This window comes from Gallus gallus, chromosome 8 (genome assembly GCF_016699485.2).
Source record: "Gallus gallus isolate bGalGal1 chromosome 8, bGalGal1.mat.broiler.GRCg7b, whole genome shotgun sequence".
In the NCBI taxonomy this organism is placed as follows: domain Eukaryota; kingdom Metazoa; phylum Chordata; class Aves; order Galliformes; family Phasianidae; genus Gallus; species Gallus gallus.
In genome coordinates, this window is record NC_052539.1 from 11,683,739 (window position 1) to 11,700,373 (window position 16,635).

The window sequence follows — 16,635 nt, forward strand, 5'->3', positions numbered from 1 at the left end:
TTCATTAAAATATCCAGCTTTATTAACAGTATATTTACATATTTTTTCCTGCTCTTGGTCAACCATGGTGAATGTTCAAAGGTAAAAAAGCATTAAACAATAACCACAAGATGAAAATGTTTTAAACCTATACAATACTTTATACACAAATTTATACAAAGGAACACTTAAATAATACAACTGGACACAAAAATATACACTTTTAGAGAAATTCACATCTGTAATTGTATAAAGCTTTCTTCTGTACTAAGGGGTCCTGAAAATTTAGGACTAAAACATTAGCTCTGTAATGTAAAAGGGTTACTGCGACAGTCTTCAAAGGCCACTATATATATATATATATATATATATATATATATATAGCACACTGACATATTCAAGGCTATCAGCTTATAGTTCAGTCTGTATTCAAGTTTTGAGGTCCTTGTATGATTATGCAAACATCAGAAATATAGTGGTATAACAAACAGTATTTATGAAAGCAGAGTTTTAAAGCCCATATTAAAATCTGTAGGCTCAAAACACCCACTTAATAGTTAAACAAATGTTTGATACTACCATCTGTTCAAAAATAGAGTAAATGCACTTACATAAAAATAACTTCTACTGTTCAGCAAGCGTGCTTGTAGTTTTTATATTGGTACAAACTTTAAAAAAAAAAACAACAAAAAAAAACCCAACAAATCCACCATATGACTTTTTAAAAATAAATGATACCAGTTCACCTTTTCCCTACTTGAGTACATTTACATTAAGGCTTTGAATCATCTGACCCAAGATTTTACAACATTAAAATGAATGGGTCCACACGGATGCTAGTATGTCTCATTGAGACTTAGCATGAGTAGAATTAAAGCTCGCCACCTTAAGGAAACAGAAGGACACATGCTCATATCTTGACTATATTCTTTTGTCTCCAAACTAGAATGTAAAGTTTAATAGTAACAGTATTTCATGGCAAAAGATAAGTACTTAACTTTTTTAAGGAAAAAAAAAACAAATTATTAATTTAATGGCAACATCTTTGGAATTTTTTTTAATTCCTATAAATATCATGCAGAAAGATAATTCTTAAGATTACCTTAAGAAACTGTTTTTGATAGAAGTGGAATGTGTATCCCAAACTGCTGATGAAAAATGTCTAGAAAGTCGTCCTAGATTTTTTTTGTCATACGTTTGTGTCTTGCAGTAATGGTTCTTTAGCTTCTCCAGGAGCTTGTGGGCTGTGGGGATGGCCGTGACTGCCACAGTGTTTCTTCCAGTTGCTGGATCGTACAGTTAGGTTGGTGTGTTCAGGAATAAACAAGGCAACAAGTAGTGCTAGCAGCACAGAGCATGCCCCAAATAAGAATGGGGGTCCAGGAATTATTGAATTCTGGAAAAAAATAAATAGCATCAACACAGAATATTAAGCCTTTAGCTGGATTAACATACTGAGATCGCTAAACTGCACATTTTGTAAGTGAAAAGAACTTATTTCTTGCTACACTTATCAAGATGACACTTGCCTCCATGTGAAATCTTTTAGAAGAAATTTGGACAGATTAAGTCTTAGACTTAGGAGAGGGAACATGTGCCATTTACTGCTGTTTGCTAACTTCCTTTCCTAGGGCACGTTTTGTGAAACAAAATAACACTCAAGCAGTAGGCTGATTTTCTGTGCATTTGAAGCTGGATATCACCTTGTAGAGCACGCTTCCTGGAAGGCAGCAGGACAGACTCAAGTCTAGCATCTCCTCCCTGATGACCTTAACTATTCCCTCACCTTCCTCTCCAAGTGCCATTTGCCATCTAGAACTAAAACAGGTGGAAGTACACACAATGCAACTGTATGAAAGTAGCGCAGAACAAATTCTTCTGCAGCCTGAACAAGGAGCATTTCCAGTCATTCACTTTCACTGCCATCGACAGACAGCACAGTCTTATGAAACCACCATTACCAAATAAAAGTACCAAAGAAAAACAAAGTAAGGCAGAGATTTTGCTCTAAAATTAACCAGTAGTGAGACAGAACTACACATCACTGATATAACAGCTGAATATAAGCATTGCCTTATCCTGCTGCAGCCAGTACAGCCAGCGGCTCTATTTTCTTATTATCAGTTAGGAACTGAAAAATAGAGGGTTTGGCTAAAAGACTAAACAACACCACAACTAAACTGCACAACATTTGAAAAGTAAATACAATGCTAGGTAACTGGATAGACAGGAAGGCTGGTACTTATTAGTCTGTTTTTTACTTTCTCCTTATAAGGAGGTTTTATCTGTTGCCTATTAGTTGGATCTCTTTGAAAGAGAAATTAAACCATGGTATCTATCTAGTTAAAAAAATGCTCTGTGAGAGTGACTTAAGAAGCTATTTTTACATGCTTCATTTCCATTTAGTGTGATGAAACGCAGCACAGCATCATACTCAAGAACTAATTCTGTTTTTGGAATCAGTAAGTAAAAGAATACCTGTTGTAAGTGGTATTGTGTGACGACAGTACCTCCTGATGGTGATTCAGGCACAGGGAGTTCATTCAGTTCAACGTGAAATATGTAGAATATAAAACCATAAAGTGCAGGTCCCAAACCATTACATAAGCCTCGAATTCCTGTTATCATCCCTTGAACAACACCTGAGAACAACATACACTGTCATCTATTTATATTCATATATACATAAACAATGATTTTAATTGATGATGTTAAGTCTTTTAAACCAGTGCAAATAGGAAAAGTGTCACTGGTGCTGTACCACGGGTCGCAATAAACAGAGGGCACAGAAAAGTGGTCCTATGGTATATTCAAGGCTCTTCTTCCATGTCCTGCAGGCCTACAACAGTATTTCCTATGCCACGCTTATTCCGAGACATTGTTATCAGTCTCACAGCAAAGGAAGCGCTGGGCAACAAAGCTAACTTGCATCAAAATAATGAAAATAAAGACTGTGTTAGTGTTGCTGAGTATTTTTCTGCTACTGGGATTTGTTCAGTGTTCTGCCTCTGTGGCAGAAGGGCTTGACATGCACACACTGCAGCTTTAACACAGCTTGGAGTTTTACAGTTTCTGACCTATGCTCAAGTGCATGGGCTACCATGACTACAGATGACTCGCTAGATATGTTTGGTATCATAGATTTCTTTGATTGGAATTCAGAGGGTTAAAGGAACACCTACCTTGCTGGTCAGCATCAGCAGTTCGTGAAACCAGTGCACTTACAGCTGGGAAAGTAATACTGGACATGGCTGCAACAGCTCCTGCTGCCCACATCATCCTGCAGAAAATAAAGACTCAGAGTAACTACTCCACAGGGACAGAGTCCTGCAGATGGAATGTGTATCTGTGTATCCATGCATACACAAATGTGTCTCTCTTGGATAAAGGATAAAATGCAGAAAAGCATCACATTTATTCAGATGTTAAAATAAAATGTACATACCAAGGTTCGGATCCAAAGCCGTACCAGGCAAGCTGTAGTATTTGAAATCCTAGACCCAGTAGGATGGTGTTTTTATTTCCAATGGACCGCATAAGTAAACTCAAAACTATTGTCTGACAGAGCAGGGAAAAATGTACAAGAAAACAAAAATAACATTTTATTCTAAATGTTAAATACATGCAAATAAATTATTGAATTAAAAAAGCAAAGTTCAAAAGCAGTATTTGCCAAGTAGTCAGAAGCCTTGCCTCTACCAAAAAAAATCAATTAGAATCACTTAGCAAGTAATATAAGCTGTCACCCTTTCTCTACACAAAAATATTTTGTTATCCCAACACAAAGCACTTTGCATATTAATGAACTATACTCTTATCTGGCAAGCTAGTTAAAGTAGGAGTGTTAATCAACTGTTAGAAGCTTAGAAGAATAGCTATAGAAAAGGTGAGTGATATTTCTGGATCCACAACATGGAAGCTCTCCATAGTGCCTAGCTCTTCCCAAGTTGCTCAGTGAAACACTCAGAAGTGACTCACCTGTGCAATAATGGAAAGAATTCCAAGGACTGCTATAAATGCTGCAACACTTTCAGATGAAAATCCCATTATCTATGTATTTACAAAAAAACAATTTGATTATTGAACGTGAAGTGCATATCACATTGTCACACAGGTCAGTATGAGAACAGTCAATGCAGAAAACTGACATTACTCAACTCCAGGCTAACTCTTTTTTTTTTTTCCCCACCAAATGAAGTATAAAAAACTAGAGAGGCACAAACAGAAAGCCAGTAAATCAGTAAATGGTTAAATGGTTCTCTCATCAATTAACAAAGCAGTCTAACAGAGTGAACTTCATAATCCAAGATTAACATAATAACAAAATATAAGGAACTGAATATATGTATTCCTCTGTATCTAAAAGCAAAAGAAATCCTAACTGCAAGAGTACTTAATTGCTGCAAGCTTTTAAATTATACTTGATACCTAAACTTTTTCTATTAATTCAGCAGTACTGTAAACTTTCCGGTAAATTTACTTCCATTCAAATCCGTATCAAAATGATTTACCTGTCTGAGGTATAGGAAGAAGCTGGAATATTGACCTGCCTCCGGGAGGTAGGAAAGAAAGACTGTGATGCAGATTAGCAGCACTATTGAGTCCTGGCCAACCTTCTTTAAGGACTGTGGCAAGAAAAAATGCATTGGAAAATAATTGTCATATTCAGAAAAAGTATACCTGATAAAAGATACTGAAAAGCACGGCAGCTAAGACACTGAAACACTGCCTGAGCATTTAGCAAGATCATTGGCAAAAGCATCAGCAGAAGTGCAAGATTAAAGTATGAGCTGTGCTGTTTTTCTTTAAGCTTGAATCATAGTCAATTCAATCACTGTACTTTCTTAAAAGCTCAGCATTTTCAAATATGAAATACTCCATCATTTCACCAACTTACTGCAAAAGGGTCAGCCTGTTCCCATGAAATGGGCGCTCCCCAGGATGCTGGCCTCATCTTCTCCGGCAGTGATTCTGGTACAGCAACAAGAATAAAACAAATGTCTAACAAGGCTATTGCTGTAGCCAGGACCACGACCAAGCTGTCTCCGTAGACTCGACCAAGGTAGGCACCAATAGCAGGGCTGGTAACCAAGCTTGCTGCAAAGGTTGCTGAAACCTGAAACAAAGAACAGTTGGTAAGGGTTTCAGTGATAAAATTCAGAAGTGTTATTACTTACTTTTCCTGACTTTCAGAAGCCCATTTTTATCTGGTAGAGATTAAAGATAAGTTGTTCCCTGGGTCTATGCAGTGTGTATTTCTGACAAAACTGTTGAAGAAAAAGATTTCTTGGCTAACCGGACAGCAGTGTTGAAGCTCGTGGCACTCTTAAGCGTTCTGACATAAAGAGGTTTAATTAAATATACAGCTGCCTGCTGGTACCTTTGGGAAGTTGCACTTCATATTGGTGAAATAGTATTTCAATTTAAAAAAAACCAGCAAAACACTAGTAAAAAATACCCACATTCAGGGGCACGTTAAATTTAATATGCTGCTTAACCCAACTCATTATAATGAACTGTATAGAGCAGTTTGCAGTTACCTGCCGGTCCTTGTGGAAAATGTTACACTTTAAACAGGAAGTTTCTCAGAATCCCTCAATCCCTGATGCAACATACAAGAAGCAGCAATTTAGTTTGTTACCCCTTGCTTTCAGCTATCCCTGCTGAGTATCATCATAGATTCTGTGGCTTGAATGCAAGAAATGATTCTGCTAATCCATAATATATAAGCCCATGAACGCTCCTGAGATTTGCAGGTTAATGGGAGATAACAGAGAAATGGAGGCAAGTTAATAAGAACTTAAGACAGATGAGTTACCCAGCTACATTTTTTTGAATGGAAATATGAATGGAGACATCAGCAGGAGCAGGAGCAGTCCCAGTAGTGTGCAAGGACAGTTCCAAAATTATCCAAAAAAGATATTTATATTTAAAAAAAAAATGACAAGGTAGTTAACACTAGTGTGAGCCCCCACATTACACTGTTAACACTGATGATAACTCTAAGAAGAGAGGTTTTAACATAGTCATATTATTTTTAACATAGAAGTGGAATATTCAAAAGGAGCCACAGAACTGGATGACTATACTTTAACCCTACTTCAGGCTGAAACTGACTTGCCAAAGAAGAATTGAAAATATCAGTTTTTAAAAGCTTTACTGACTGAAGTATTAAGTACTGAGTACAATACAAACAGAACAAAAAACCAATCGAACAGAAAAGCAACCATACCAAACCATAGGCCATGCTTCTTTCATGTTCTTGGGTTATGTCTGCTACGTATGCAAACACCACAGAAAATGTCACAGCAAAAACTCCAGAGACAGATATAACAGCAAAGTACCACCTGAAAACATTGTAAAAACATAAGTAAATAATTAGAACAGCTAAATAGGAGCAAAAAGTCTTGAAATCCAAGTACTTGTCTTGTCCGTCTTTTCCTGACAAGTACTACAATTGACTTACAGCAGTTGCACAATTCATACAGTTGCACAATTTCTTTGTGCACTGACCATAAACAGCAGTTTTGTAATATGTACACAAAGCTGTTGTGATTAAATTCTTATAGCAAACTACACATTGATGCCAATAACCAAAAGCAAGTCAAGAACTTGAGTATTTTGAGAACTTGGGCACTGGGAGATCTCAACATTAGCCTTATCTTTATGCTAGACACTATTAGGATGTCATTAGAAACGTTAAGCTACACTTTGAAACAAGCTACACCCAGGGAAGGGATGAAGTAGCCATGAAGAATCCATGTGATCAGAGAGCAAAACTGAAAAGGTGTATGGAGCTACCTGAACAGTTGCCTCTGCCCTGGGTCAGTGCAGTGTGTTATTGCAGCTACGCCCTGAGGTACATCACACGGGTAGTCCAACAACACTGAGAATTCTGACTCATGCACTACCTGCAGAACGTACGTGCCAGTTAAGAGCTTACTAAACTTGCAGATGGTGTGAAAGCTGATGGATTTTAAAACTAGAGAAAAGAGTATAAAATTGCAGTAACAGTTTACAAATGGTTACTTCATGCCTAAGTTTTCTCTTCTTCTAGTTGGTTAATTTTAAAATTATGTGGCCACAATAATGACCCATAGTAAGTAGTGGCTAAGCAGGACAGCAGCTCACACTGGCTACTTCAGTTTGCAAAGTTAAGGAAACTGAGTCAGTCTCCTTCTATGACTGGGTGACCCGCCTCATGGATGAGGGCAAGGCTGCTAACGTAGTCTGCCTAGACCGCAGCAAAGCCTTTGACACTGTCTGCCACAGCATTCTCCTGGGGAAGCTTGCAGCCCATGGCCTGAACAGATGCACTCTTTGCTGTATGAAGAACCAGCTGGAGGGCTGGGCCCAGCGTGTGGTGGTAAATGGAGTTAAATCCAGCTGGTGACTGGTCACAAGCAGTGGTCCCTGGGGGTCCATTGGGGCCCATCCTGTTTCTTATCTTTACTGGTGATCTGGACAAGGCGATTGAGTGCACCCTCAGTGAGTTTGCAGATGACACCAAGTTAAGAGGAAGTGTCAATCTGCCTGGGGGTAGGAAGGCCCTACAGAGGGTATGGATTGCTGGGCTGAGGTCACAGCACTACAGGCTTGAGGCACAGTGGCTGGAAGACTACAGAGAAAAAGGACCTGGGCACGTTGGTTAACACTCAGCTGGATGTGAGCCAGCAGTGTGCCCAGTGTAGTCAGCAGGAGCAGGGAGATGATTGTCCCCCTATACTCAGCTCTGGTGAGGCCACACCTCAAATACTGTGTTTGGTTTTGGGCCCCTCACTACAAGAAAGACACTGAGGATCTGGAGTGTGTTCAGAGAAGGGCAATGAAGCTGGTGAGGGGTCTGGATCATAACTGTGGGGAACAGCTGAGGAAATGGGGATTGTTTAGTCTGAATAAGAGGAGGTTCAAGGGCGACCTTATAGCTCTCTACAACTACCTGCAAGGGGGTTGTGGCAAGGTGGGGGTTGGCCTCTTCTCCCAGGTAACTAAGTGACAGGACAAGAAGGAATGGCCTCTAGTTGCACCAGGGGAGGTTCAGGTCAGATATTACAAAAAACTTATTGTCCAGAAGAGTGGAGTGAACCAGAACGGGCTGCCCAGGGAAACAGTTGAGTTACTGCCCCAGAGGTGTTCAAGAAATGTGTAGATATGGTACTAAGGAACACAATTTAGCGGGCAACATCAGTAGCAGGTGGATGGTTGTACTAGATGATCTTAAAGGTTTTTTTCCAACCTTAATGATTCTATGATTCTATAATACAAAAAAGCCTCAATGCTACATGGAGCCCAAACAATATTTTATCAACAATACTACAAACAAGCATTAGATAATAACCTATACAAGGAACAAATAAAGTGTGGAAGAACTTACTAACCATGGGCTGATCTTCATTAGCGGTATTGGTGCACAGGTGAAAAACACTGTTAGCAGCAGGAAGGACTTTCGCCCCCACACATCAGACAGGGCACCTATGAGTGGGGCACTGAGGAATGATAATAAGCCCTAAGTGAAATAAAACATTTCAGTTAGAACTGAGTGCTCAGAGTCGTGATAGCCATCCATATTGCAAACTGATGGTGGAGCAGGCTTTCCTTCTACTAAAATTAACAACTTACAATGCAGCACAAAGGCAGTATGGTCAAGCATTACTAATCTGCTCCACGTTTGCTAACATGTAAGTTGACTTTTAGTACCTCAGAACTACACAAAACTCAAGAAAGATGATCGATCAATACAAGCAGTTTTTGGAACTGTGGTTTGTTTAATGTATTTGGAATTCACATGAACATAATTGAAAATACCCTAGTGGAGTGACAAGTTTTAACACCATGTGTGTCATTTGGGATTAGTCAACAACCTTTTATTTGGTGAACTCAAAGAATGTACACACCATACACAGAAAGTAGTACTGTAAGTAAAACGATACATATTAGCTTTGCTGGCAATACTTTATTCTCACATTCTATTTATACTATTAAAGCTATACTGAAAAATCTCTGGAATGTTTCTCTCATCGGATGCAGTCATTTCTAAATCCCACCCATCATTTACCTGAAACTATGATTACTTTTGTCAGCCTACCTTTACTCCTTGAATTAGACCATTCATTAGAAATGTATGTTTTGGAAAGGTTTCATGCAAAACCTGGAAAAGAAATTTGAACACTGTTGTTTACACAATATTACCAATAAATATTGCTCATCATGCATCCATCTTCAACAGTGTGGCACACCTACAGCACTTTCTGTTTTCAAGGATTATAGAGAGATATGTTTAACTGTAAGACAGCCAAAATTATGCAAAATTAATCCACACAAAACACTAAGGAAAATCAACTCAGTAACCGTTATTTTCAGGTTAACTATCCAACAACTTAGTTGTAAGATTTTTATTGAAATTACATAGAACAAATACTCCAAATACGTTATATCAGTGTAAATCTGTGCTCAGATAAGCACAATTTATCGAAGGGGGAAATAGCTAAGTAGGCTCTTTCCCCATTTTTGCTTTGCAAGGAACAGCAGAGTAAATTCAATGACATAAGTGGCATTTGGGATACTTTGCAGATATTCACTATGCATCACTGATAAGTGTTAAATACAGTGGAGCCTCCCTTTCAACAACAGGTATGGTCTATCTGTATTCTTTTAGTTGTAAAATACCAAAGTATACATTTCTTTCCTGTGATCTGACTTTGAGGTTTTAGCTTTACTTGATGGAGGCTTCAGTTCTTTCAACACTTTGGGAAGCATTCATTTCTGCCAAGCTCACTATCTGAAAACTAAGCAGAGTACTACACAGAAAGCCTGGAAAATTATTTCAACCTGAATTCTCCACATGCTACTACTGACTGCAGGCACATGGACGGGCAGAGGACAACACCATTCTGAAGCATTTCTCCCAATTCAGAGACTACAGCTGAGGTAGGCAGGTCAAACAGGCACTGATCTCCAGTCTGACTTGTGTTACCCAAGATGGTTTCCAGTCAGTGGTTGACGTAAAATTTATATCCAAGAGACTACTCATGGTTAACAAGAGCTCAAAGAAGCGCGCCAAGATTGCATTTTAAGTGGGGTTTGCTTGGAGATCTTTAAGTCTTTGTTCCATCTAATTAGTAAATATGTGTCATTTAATAGACCCAATCCAAACAGAGCAACCAACTATGCTAGAAAAGAATTTGGTGCAAATACACTGCTATGAATGCTTTCACTAGTCATAGGGAGGCCTTGTTGTAACAGGGTCTGCTCCAAAGCTTGTTTAAAGCATAGCTACGTCAGCCAAGAGCTTCCTATGTACACACACACCTGCAGAATTCTACCAAAGTTCAAGTTGTTTTGCCCTTTAGCTTCTAATGTGCCCATGTCTTGTAGCCTCTTGAACGGAGAAATACTTTCATTACTGTCCTTCAGGTTTTGAGTCAGAAAACATTTACAAGTAAGTGTTACCACAGTTCCACATAAACATCTGTCAGTTATACTGCTTTAATTAAATAATTTTGAATTTCTGACTCTGTATAGAAATTAAAAAACTCTTTTCATCTGCATAACAGAGCATCTTGATGATGCACAATTTTCATTTAATTCAGGTATTTGAAGCCTTTGCAGTAATTACCAATTTCCCAAACAGCAAGAACGAACTTAAGCACATCACTTACCATCAGAGTGGGTGCTGTCAGGAGTCCCCAAGCAAAAAACTCCAAAAATATCACTATCACAGCATGGTAGACGCTAGGTGAGCCTATTCCTTGAGGCTAAAACAAGAGGAAAAACAGGTCATTAAAGCATCTGACAAGCTGTCATAGTCACAAGAAATGCATCTGAGCACTGTAAACAGAGGGGTTAAGAAATGAAACGGAACTCCAAACATCTCAGAGGAGTTGCTCAACCTAATGGGCTGAAGTGCCTAAATGCTTTGTGGAGTACAAAGTGCACTCATCTCAAAGAGAAAAATGAACTGTCAGTCTGGGAAACAAGGGTGCTACTGAAAGCAAAAACACTCTTTGAAGGACTACTTTTTTTTCCTCGAGAAAAATATTTGAGCCCATGCAATGCTGCATGGAAATCAAATTTTCATAATTTCACAATTTCAGGTAGTATCCACATTCAGCTACTCTAACATCTCATTACCTACTGTGCCAATCAGCACTGTGGTATTTCTGTTAATAAAAGGCACCATAGCCAAGTGCAAAACCTTGATAACTCTAAACCAAGAAAGAAACTGACATAGTGACTGCCGGGAGCAAATCTCAGGGACAGAACTGATAGTTTTCCAAATACTGCTAGAAATGGGCTTCAAACGTAGGAAGAGATCTGAAAAACAGATTTAAAATAAGAAACTTCAAATTCCTTGATGATTTGATATAATTAGAAGCAGCTCTGGATGAGAACAAGAAGAGCGTGGGTGGGATAACCTGCTCATCTCATATATTCTGAAATACTAACTTGTCAAAAAAACTCTGCATTTGCAAATTGAGGAAAAAGTACACTACACATATGTCTAAGAATTCAGTATAAATAACTCATTCGAAATCTTAAATGTGTTGTATAACCCTAATATGCAGCCTCAACATCCACTGTCCCAGCTTCATGTAAAGACATGTTGTCAGCAGAGTGGCACTGACTTGATGAGACCTAGCACTTCTACTGAGCAAACACACAGCCCAAAGTCCTTGGTTCCTTTCTCTAGGAGGCTGAGGGGGGACCTTAGCAACATGTGTGAATGTCTGATGGGAGGAAGGAAAGATGACACATCCTGGTATTGTCTTATGTGCTCAGTGACAAGACTAGAGGCACAAACTAAAATACAGGACATTGGACTTAAACTTGACACAAAGTGGAAACAGGTCACCCAGTGTGGTTGTGGAATCCCTGTCCCCCCAGTACAGGTGGACACAGCCCAGCACACACTGCTCCAGTGACCCTGGTTGGAGGGAAGTGGTGGGTAAGTGAATTAGAGATCATCGGAGGTGCCTTCCAACCTCAGGTGCTCTACAATTTTAAGGTCCAGTTAGGTAACATCAGACTCTTTAATTACAAAACATACATAAGTTCTATCCAGCTTTTCTTTCTGGATTCCAATTTCTCTCAGCAGAAAAAAATATAAACCTTCTAAACAATAGGAAATAAATACAGAAAACCACAAAAACCATTCACCCCTACAGCTAAAAAAGATCACAGTTTATAAAAGTAACTGTATCAATACAGTAAAGGTAAGCTAGAAAAGCACTTTCATACTGTGCTATTTTTCTTTCCCAAGCCGTCTTCAGTAAGAGTTCACACAGATCTCCCTGCTATTTTTTCAGTCTTATTCTCTTACTGCAGTAAATTAAGTCTTCATAGGTACAGAAAGCGGCTATAATTATCTTAACTTCCCACCATTCCTTGCCCTTTCCACCCACAATCCTTATTTTAGTTTTGGATTAAAATTTCATGTGGCTCTGCACAAACCATAAGTAACAATCTCAGCTGAGTGCCTCAGCCTGGTACAGGAAATCAGGTTAACTCTCATTTTCCCTAGATTACTTTCAAGTTGCCACATCACCCCACCAGCTACCATGCTGGGGTGGCAATGGTGCTGTAACATCCCCTCCCTCCAAGTATCACAGATAAAAACATACCCTTTTCTGTCAAAGCAGCTCCCATCACATGCTGCCATTATGGTGGCAGAAACAAACATCCAGTGGCATCTATACCACTGAGTTAAACTGCCTTTCTTCTCTATTGCCAGTGCCCGCTTCTCACAGGTACTGTTTAGTTCTTACCTACAAAACCAGATGCAATCTAATCACATCTAAATGAGATGTAACTTAATTTGTGTAATGAGTACTTAAAAAACGCATAATCTTATTCTAGTTGAATTCCAGTAGGTCGTAAGGGAAGGCAAAATTACAAATAGCAAGGAACCCACACAACTAGTGTTACCACCTCTCCTTTTGGTCCGCCTGACAACAAACATCAACAAACACTGCTTTCTGTGATACAGCTACTAAACTGCAAAGAGTAACACAGAAATAGCAAGAGACAGTTCTATGGGATACTACTGGCACAGTCATCCTTGTCAAATTCTAACAGTGAAATGCTGAAACTTACTTGTAACAGTATGTAGTCAGCCACAGTATGTTTTCTCCACAAACTTTAACAGTTCAGCTAAGATGACAGAGGGAAACAAATTTAATTACCATCACCACAAGCTTAATACTTAAGGAAGAACTATCCTATGTTGAGTACCAGGATGCTGAACGTGCCACTAACTCCAGCCAGGGCTCAGGACAGAAGCACAAGCTCAGAGCCAGCCCCATGCTAGGTGCAGGCACCAAACCATGCTGGCAGGGTGCTTGCAGCGAGAGCTCTGCAGGAGTGGGCAGGAGGAACCTGCCGTGTGCCAGGAGCACACCAGCCAGAGCCCGTGTTGCCTGAACCAGCTGAGTTTATAAAGCCTCTGTATAAGCAATAAAGTGGTAAACACCAAAATACAGAGATAATCAAACATACACCCAAACCTGGCCATGCCAGGAAAGACGCGAGAGGGGCAGAAGCAGCAAGAGGGAGAGGCTGGGGGCAGCACGGCTCCAGTGTGTGCAGGGGCCAAGGCCCAACCAATGAGACCACGAGCAGCACCACGTGCTGCCCCAGACTGCAGTGCCTGGCACCTTGCTGCAGGACCCTGTGTGACCTGCAGGGCTGGGAGAGGTTTCACAGGGGCACTAAGTGGGTTCTTCCCTTTAGTTTTTTTTTTTTAATCCCTATCCTTGAACATCAAGATCAGTAAACAGAAGTGACAATAAATTAAGTTCTTCATCAACAAACTATTTACACCATGACGGTGCTTTATTAAGCAGCCGCATACCCTTACAGACAAGAGTTTATTTGATGAGAAACAGCTTCAAAATAAACCAATGAGGATGGAAACTGTACACTCAGGTGCTAAATTAATGACTGGTTTGCTAATTGCACACATTCAAAACACAAGCCCTTTTCATTTACCTGTTTCCCGTTGTGTCCCATAGCACACTGGGCAAAGAAACCAGGAAGACTGGGCACGGAGGACCAGACAGGATGTTTCAGCACTGATCAACAATGGCAATCCAGGCATAATTAAGTTCTTTCTGGCATTATGAAGATGTTATACCAGGTAACTTGAAAGTTTTTAAAAAATACAACCCTTCCCTGTCTCTTGGCAAACATTAGTTGAAAGATGAAGGGCACTTTAAAACACACCGTATCTCATGGTTCCACAGAGAATTCGCCCCGAAGCACACTGTTATGTAACAACCACCCCTCTGCCCATCTGCTCATTCTAAAAAGCATTTAACACTCTACACAGTAACAGTGCACACGTGCCACGCCGACACCTACCCTCACTCCATCACTTTCATGCAGAATAAGTGAAGGCCCCCAGGGGCCAATGTGTCCCCGTGTTTAAGATTTTCTTGAAATAATAACACTGTAATAGAAGAGTACGCATCCAATCTACAGTACCGCACAACAGGAAAAGATCCACAGATGACGATGCATCGTCAGCAACACTACTGACAGATCAGATAAAAGACCAAGCTCTAGCTGCCAAAATCTTTGACAGGCTCGTAAAGCGAAGCACCCGAATAAAGGCCTGCACACCAACCGAAGGGCAGGCCGTAGGAGGAGAGGCAGCGCACCCCCGGCACCCGCTGCCCCGGAGCCCCAGCCGTGCTCCGGCTGTTCCCTCAGAGGACGACGCGTGATGGGACATCCGCGTGCCGCCCCCCGGACCCGCTCGGGTTCCGCGCGCGCGCTCTGCTCAGCCGTGCCGTGGGACAGCCGCAGGTGTCGCAGCTGCTCCCAGCTCCCGAGACGACGCGGTTTGCGCGCCTACCCTGAAACCGCCCGCTCCGCTCCACTCAAGGCCGTTCCTCGCGCCGAGGCCGCACCGGGGGAAGCGCCGCGCAAACCGAGAGCTGGGCCGGGCGCCGTCCCGCCGCACGACGGCTCCGGCCGCAGCTCGGAGCCCGCGGGCCGCCCCGCGCCGGCACCTCCCGTCAGCTCCCCCCCTCCCGCCGCCCTCCGGCCCCGCCCGGCCTCACCGTCCCTCCATCCTTAATGATGATCTTCTTGGCCAGCATGATGCTGCGGTTCACGGCGCGTTTCTTCTTCTTCCCCCCCTGGGTCATTTTACCATCCTCCCTGGGAGGGAGCGGGGGCAGCGCGGACCGTCCCCACAGACAGACCTGCCCGTTCCTCCCGCGCGGCCGCAGCCACCTCTCAGGCACACGCCGCCATCTTGTTCCACCGCCCCAGCGCAGCCGCTGCCGCGCATCACGCGATCGCCCCATTGGTCGACACCGATCACGTGAGCGGGGTGCACCACCTCAGCCCTGCGCACGACTGGCGGCACTGCCGCCGCTGCTGCCTGAACCCCAGCCCCGAGCAGCTCGGAACCGCGCTCAAGCGCCGCGTCCCGGCTGTCACCGCCGCACACGCGCGGCCTTCCACGCCTCCCGGCAGCACCGAGACTCACACGCACCGCCTCGGCGTCGTCTCCCTCTCTCCAGCCCCGGCTGCCTCTGCCTCCAGCAGGCCCTGGTGCCCAGCTCCGCCCGCCCCTCGCACTCCGACAGCCCGAGGAAAAGGAGCAACCGAAGGCGGTTCTCGGGTACGCCTGTCGGGCGTGCGAGGACACTTCGAGGGCCACAGAGATAACCCATTTTACAAATCCAACCTGCAGGCATTCTGCGTTCTTACTGTCAAGTTTTTAACTCTGCTTACAAAAGATTTAATAACCGTAAATCAGCAGGCCACCTCGGGCTCAGTTCAGGCTGCCAGCAGGGAACAGGCAGGGCTCAGCTTCCTCAGGGCAATACAACCACTGCTGGAAAACATCTTTGAGAAACACGTACTGCTATTCTTTACCCGTAGCTTTTACTGATCGGCAGCTGATTTATCTGCTCATGTCCAACAACACCAAACACAGCATGGCCCACACCAACACTGCTATAGGCACAGACCTAGGTGCAGCCCTCTGAAACATCTCTGTCCCCATACCAATGTTTTCTCCGTGTTCTTTCATGGAGCATGTTCCCCACTCAGTCCTCCACCTTCCATCCCTATTTCCACATATTGCTGTATCCGCAGCTCCTATGACAGCCCGGTTTCTCTCAAAGCCATGTTCTTACATTCCGTGTCCTTAACAGTGGCTGCGATGCTAACTGCCACTTTCAGCACAGTCCCGTGCTCTCCTTCAGTTACAGCACAGCAGCATCAAGTTAGCAAAGGGCTGCAAATCACCTGCCACCTAAGCTCATCTGGGCTTAAGATAAACCATTAGCCTTAAGATAAAGCACCATAATGCAGCTTTTATCTTGGTATGTCATGAGGCAAAGTGCTCCTCAGGCCCACAGATTTACTCTGGTCTCTCATGGAGACACAGGCAAGCAGCAAACCAGATCAAGATGCAAAGTAAGTAAGTAAACTTACTGGGCTACCCACAGAGAGACTGCTATTATCAGACATTTGCTACACATCTTAATTAAATTATGTCAAGTATGTGACAATTCCATGGAAAAATCCCATGCTCCATGGTTTCTCACTCCATAGGGATCTAAGATTTTGGCATGGTTTCAAGTCCGCTCCTCAGACAGAGCGCTGCCACATTTTGGTGGGCAAGTCACAAGCAAACAC

The 16,635-nt window shown here is 42.2% G+C and overlaps 1 protein-coding gene across 5 annotated transcripts in view; it reads right to left on the reverse strand.

The window, feature by feature from the left end:
* Nucleotides 1–16,635, reverse strand: part of MFSD14A (major facilitator superfamily domain containing 14A) — a 21,230-nt gene continuing 4,595 nt past the window's right edge. Inside the window, exons 1-13 of one of the 5 annotated variants that reach the window (XM_040704733.2) lie at nt 15,042–15,262; nt 13,072–13,128; nt 10,638–10,733; nt 9,065–9,127; nt 8,358–8,485; nt 6,212–6,326; nt 4,877–5,095; nt 4,491–4,604; nt 3,958–4,029; nt 3,425–3,537; nt 3,162–3,259; nt 2,458–2,621; nt 1–1,375 (exon numbers count right to left, since the gene is read on the reverse strand). In XM_040704733.2, coding sequence (XP_040560667.1) covers nt 1,169–1,375; nt 2,458–2,621; nt 3,162–3,259; nt 3,425–3,537; nt 3,958–4,029; nt 4,491–4,604; nt 4,877–5,095; nt 6,212–6,326; nt 8,358–8,485; nt 9,065–9,127; nt 10,638–10,640 — 1,296 coding nt within the window. In that variant the 5' untranslated portion in view covers nt 10,641–10,733; nt 13,072–13,128; nt 15,042–15,262 and the 3' untranslated portion in view covers nt 1–1,168. Of the gene's footprint in view, nt 1,376–2,457; nt 2,622–3,161; nt 3,260–3,424; nt 3,538–3,957; nt 4,030–4,490; nt 4,605–4,876; nt 5,096–6,211; nt 6,327–8,357; nt 8,486–9,064; nt 9,128–10,637; nt 10,734–13,071; nt 13,129–13,965; nt 14,962–15,041; nt 15,263–16,635 lie in introns of those variants that run through there. The other 4 variants (XM_046944579.1, NM_001031562.3, XM_040704731.2 and 1 more) reach the window with 4 other exon arrangements.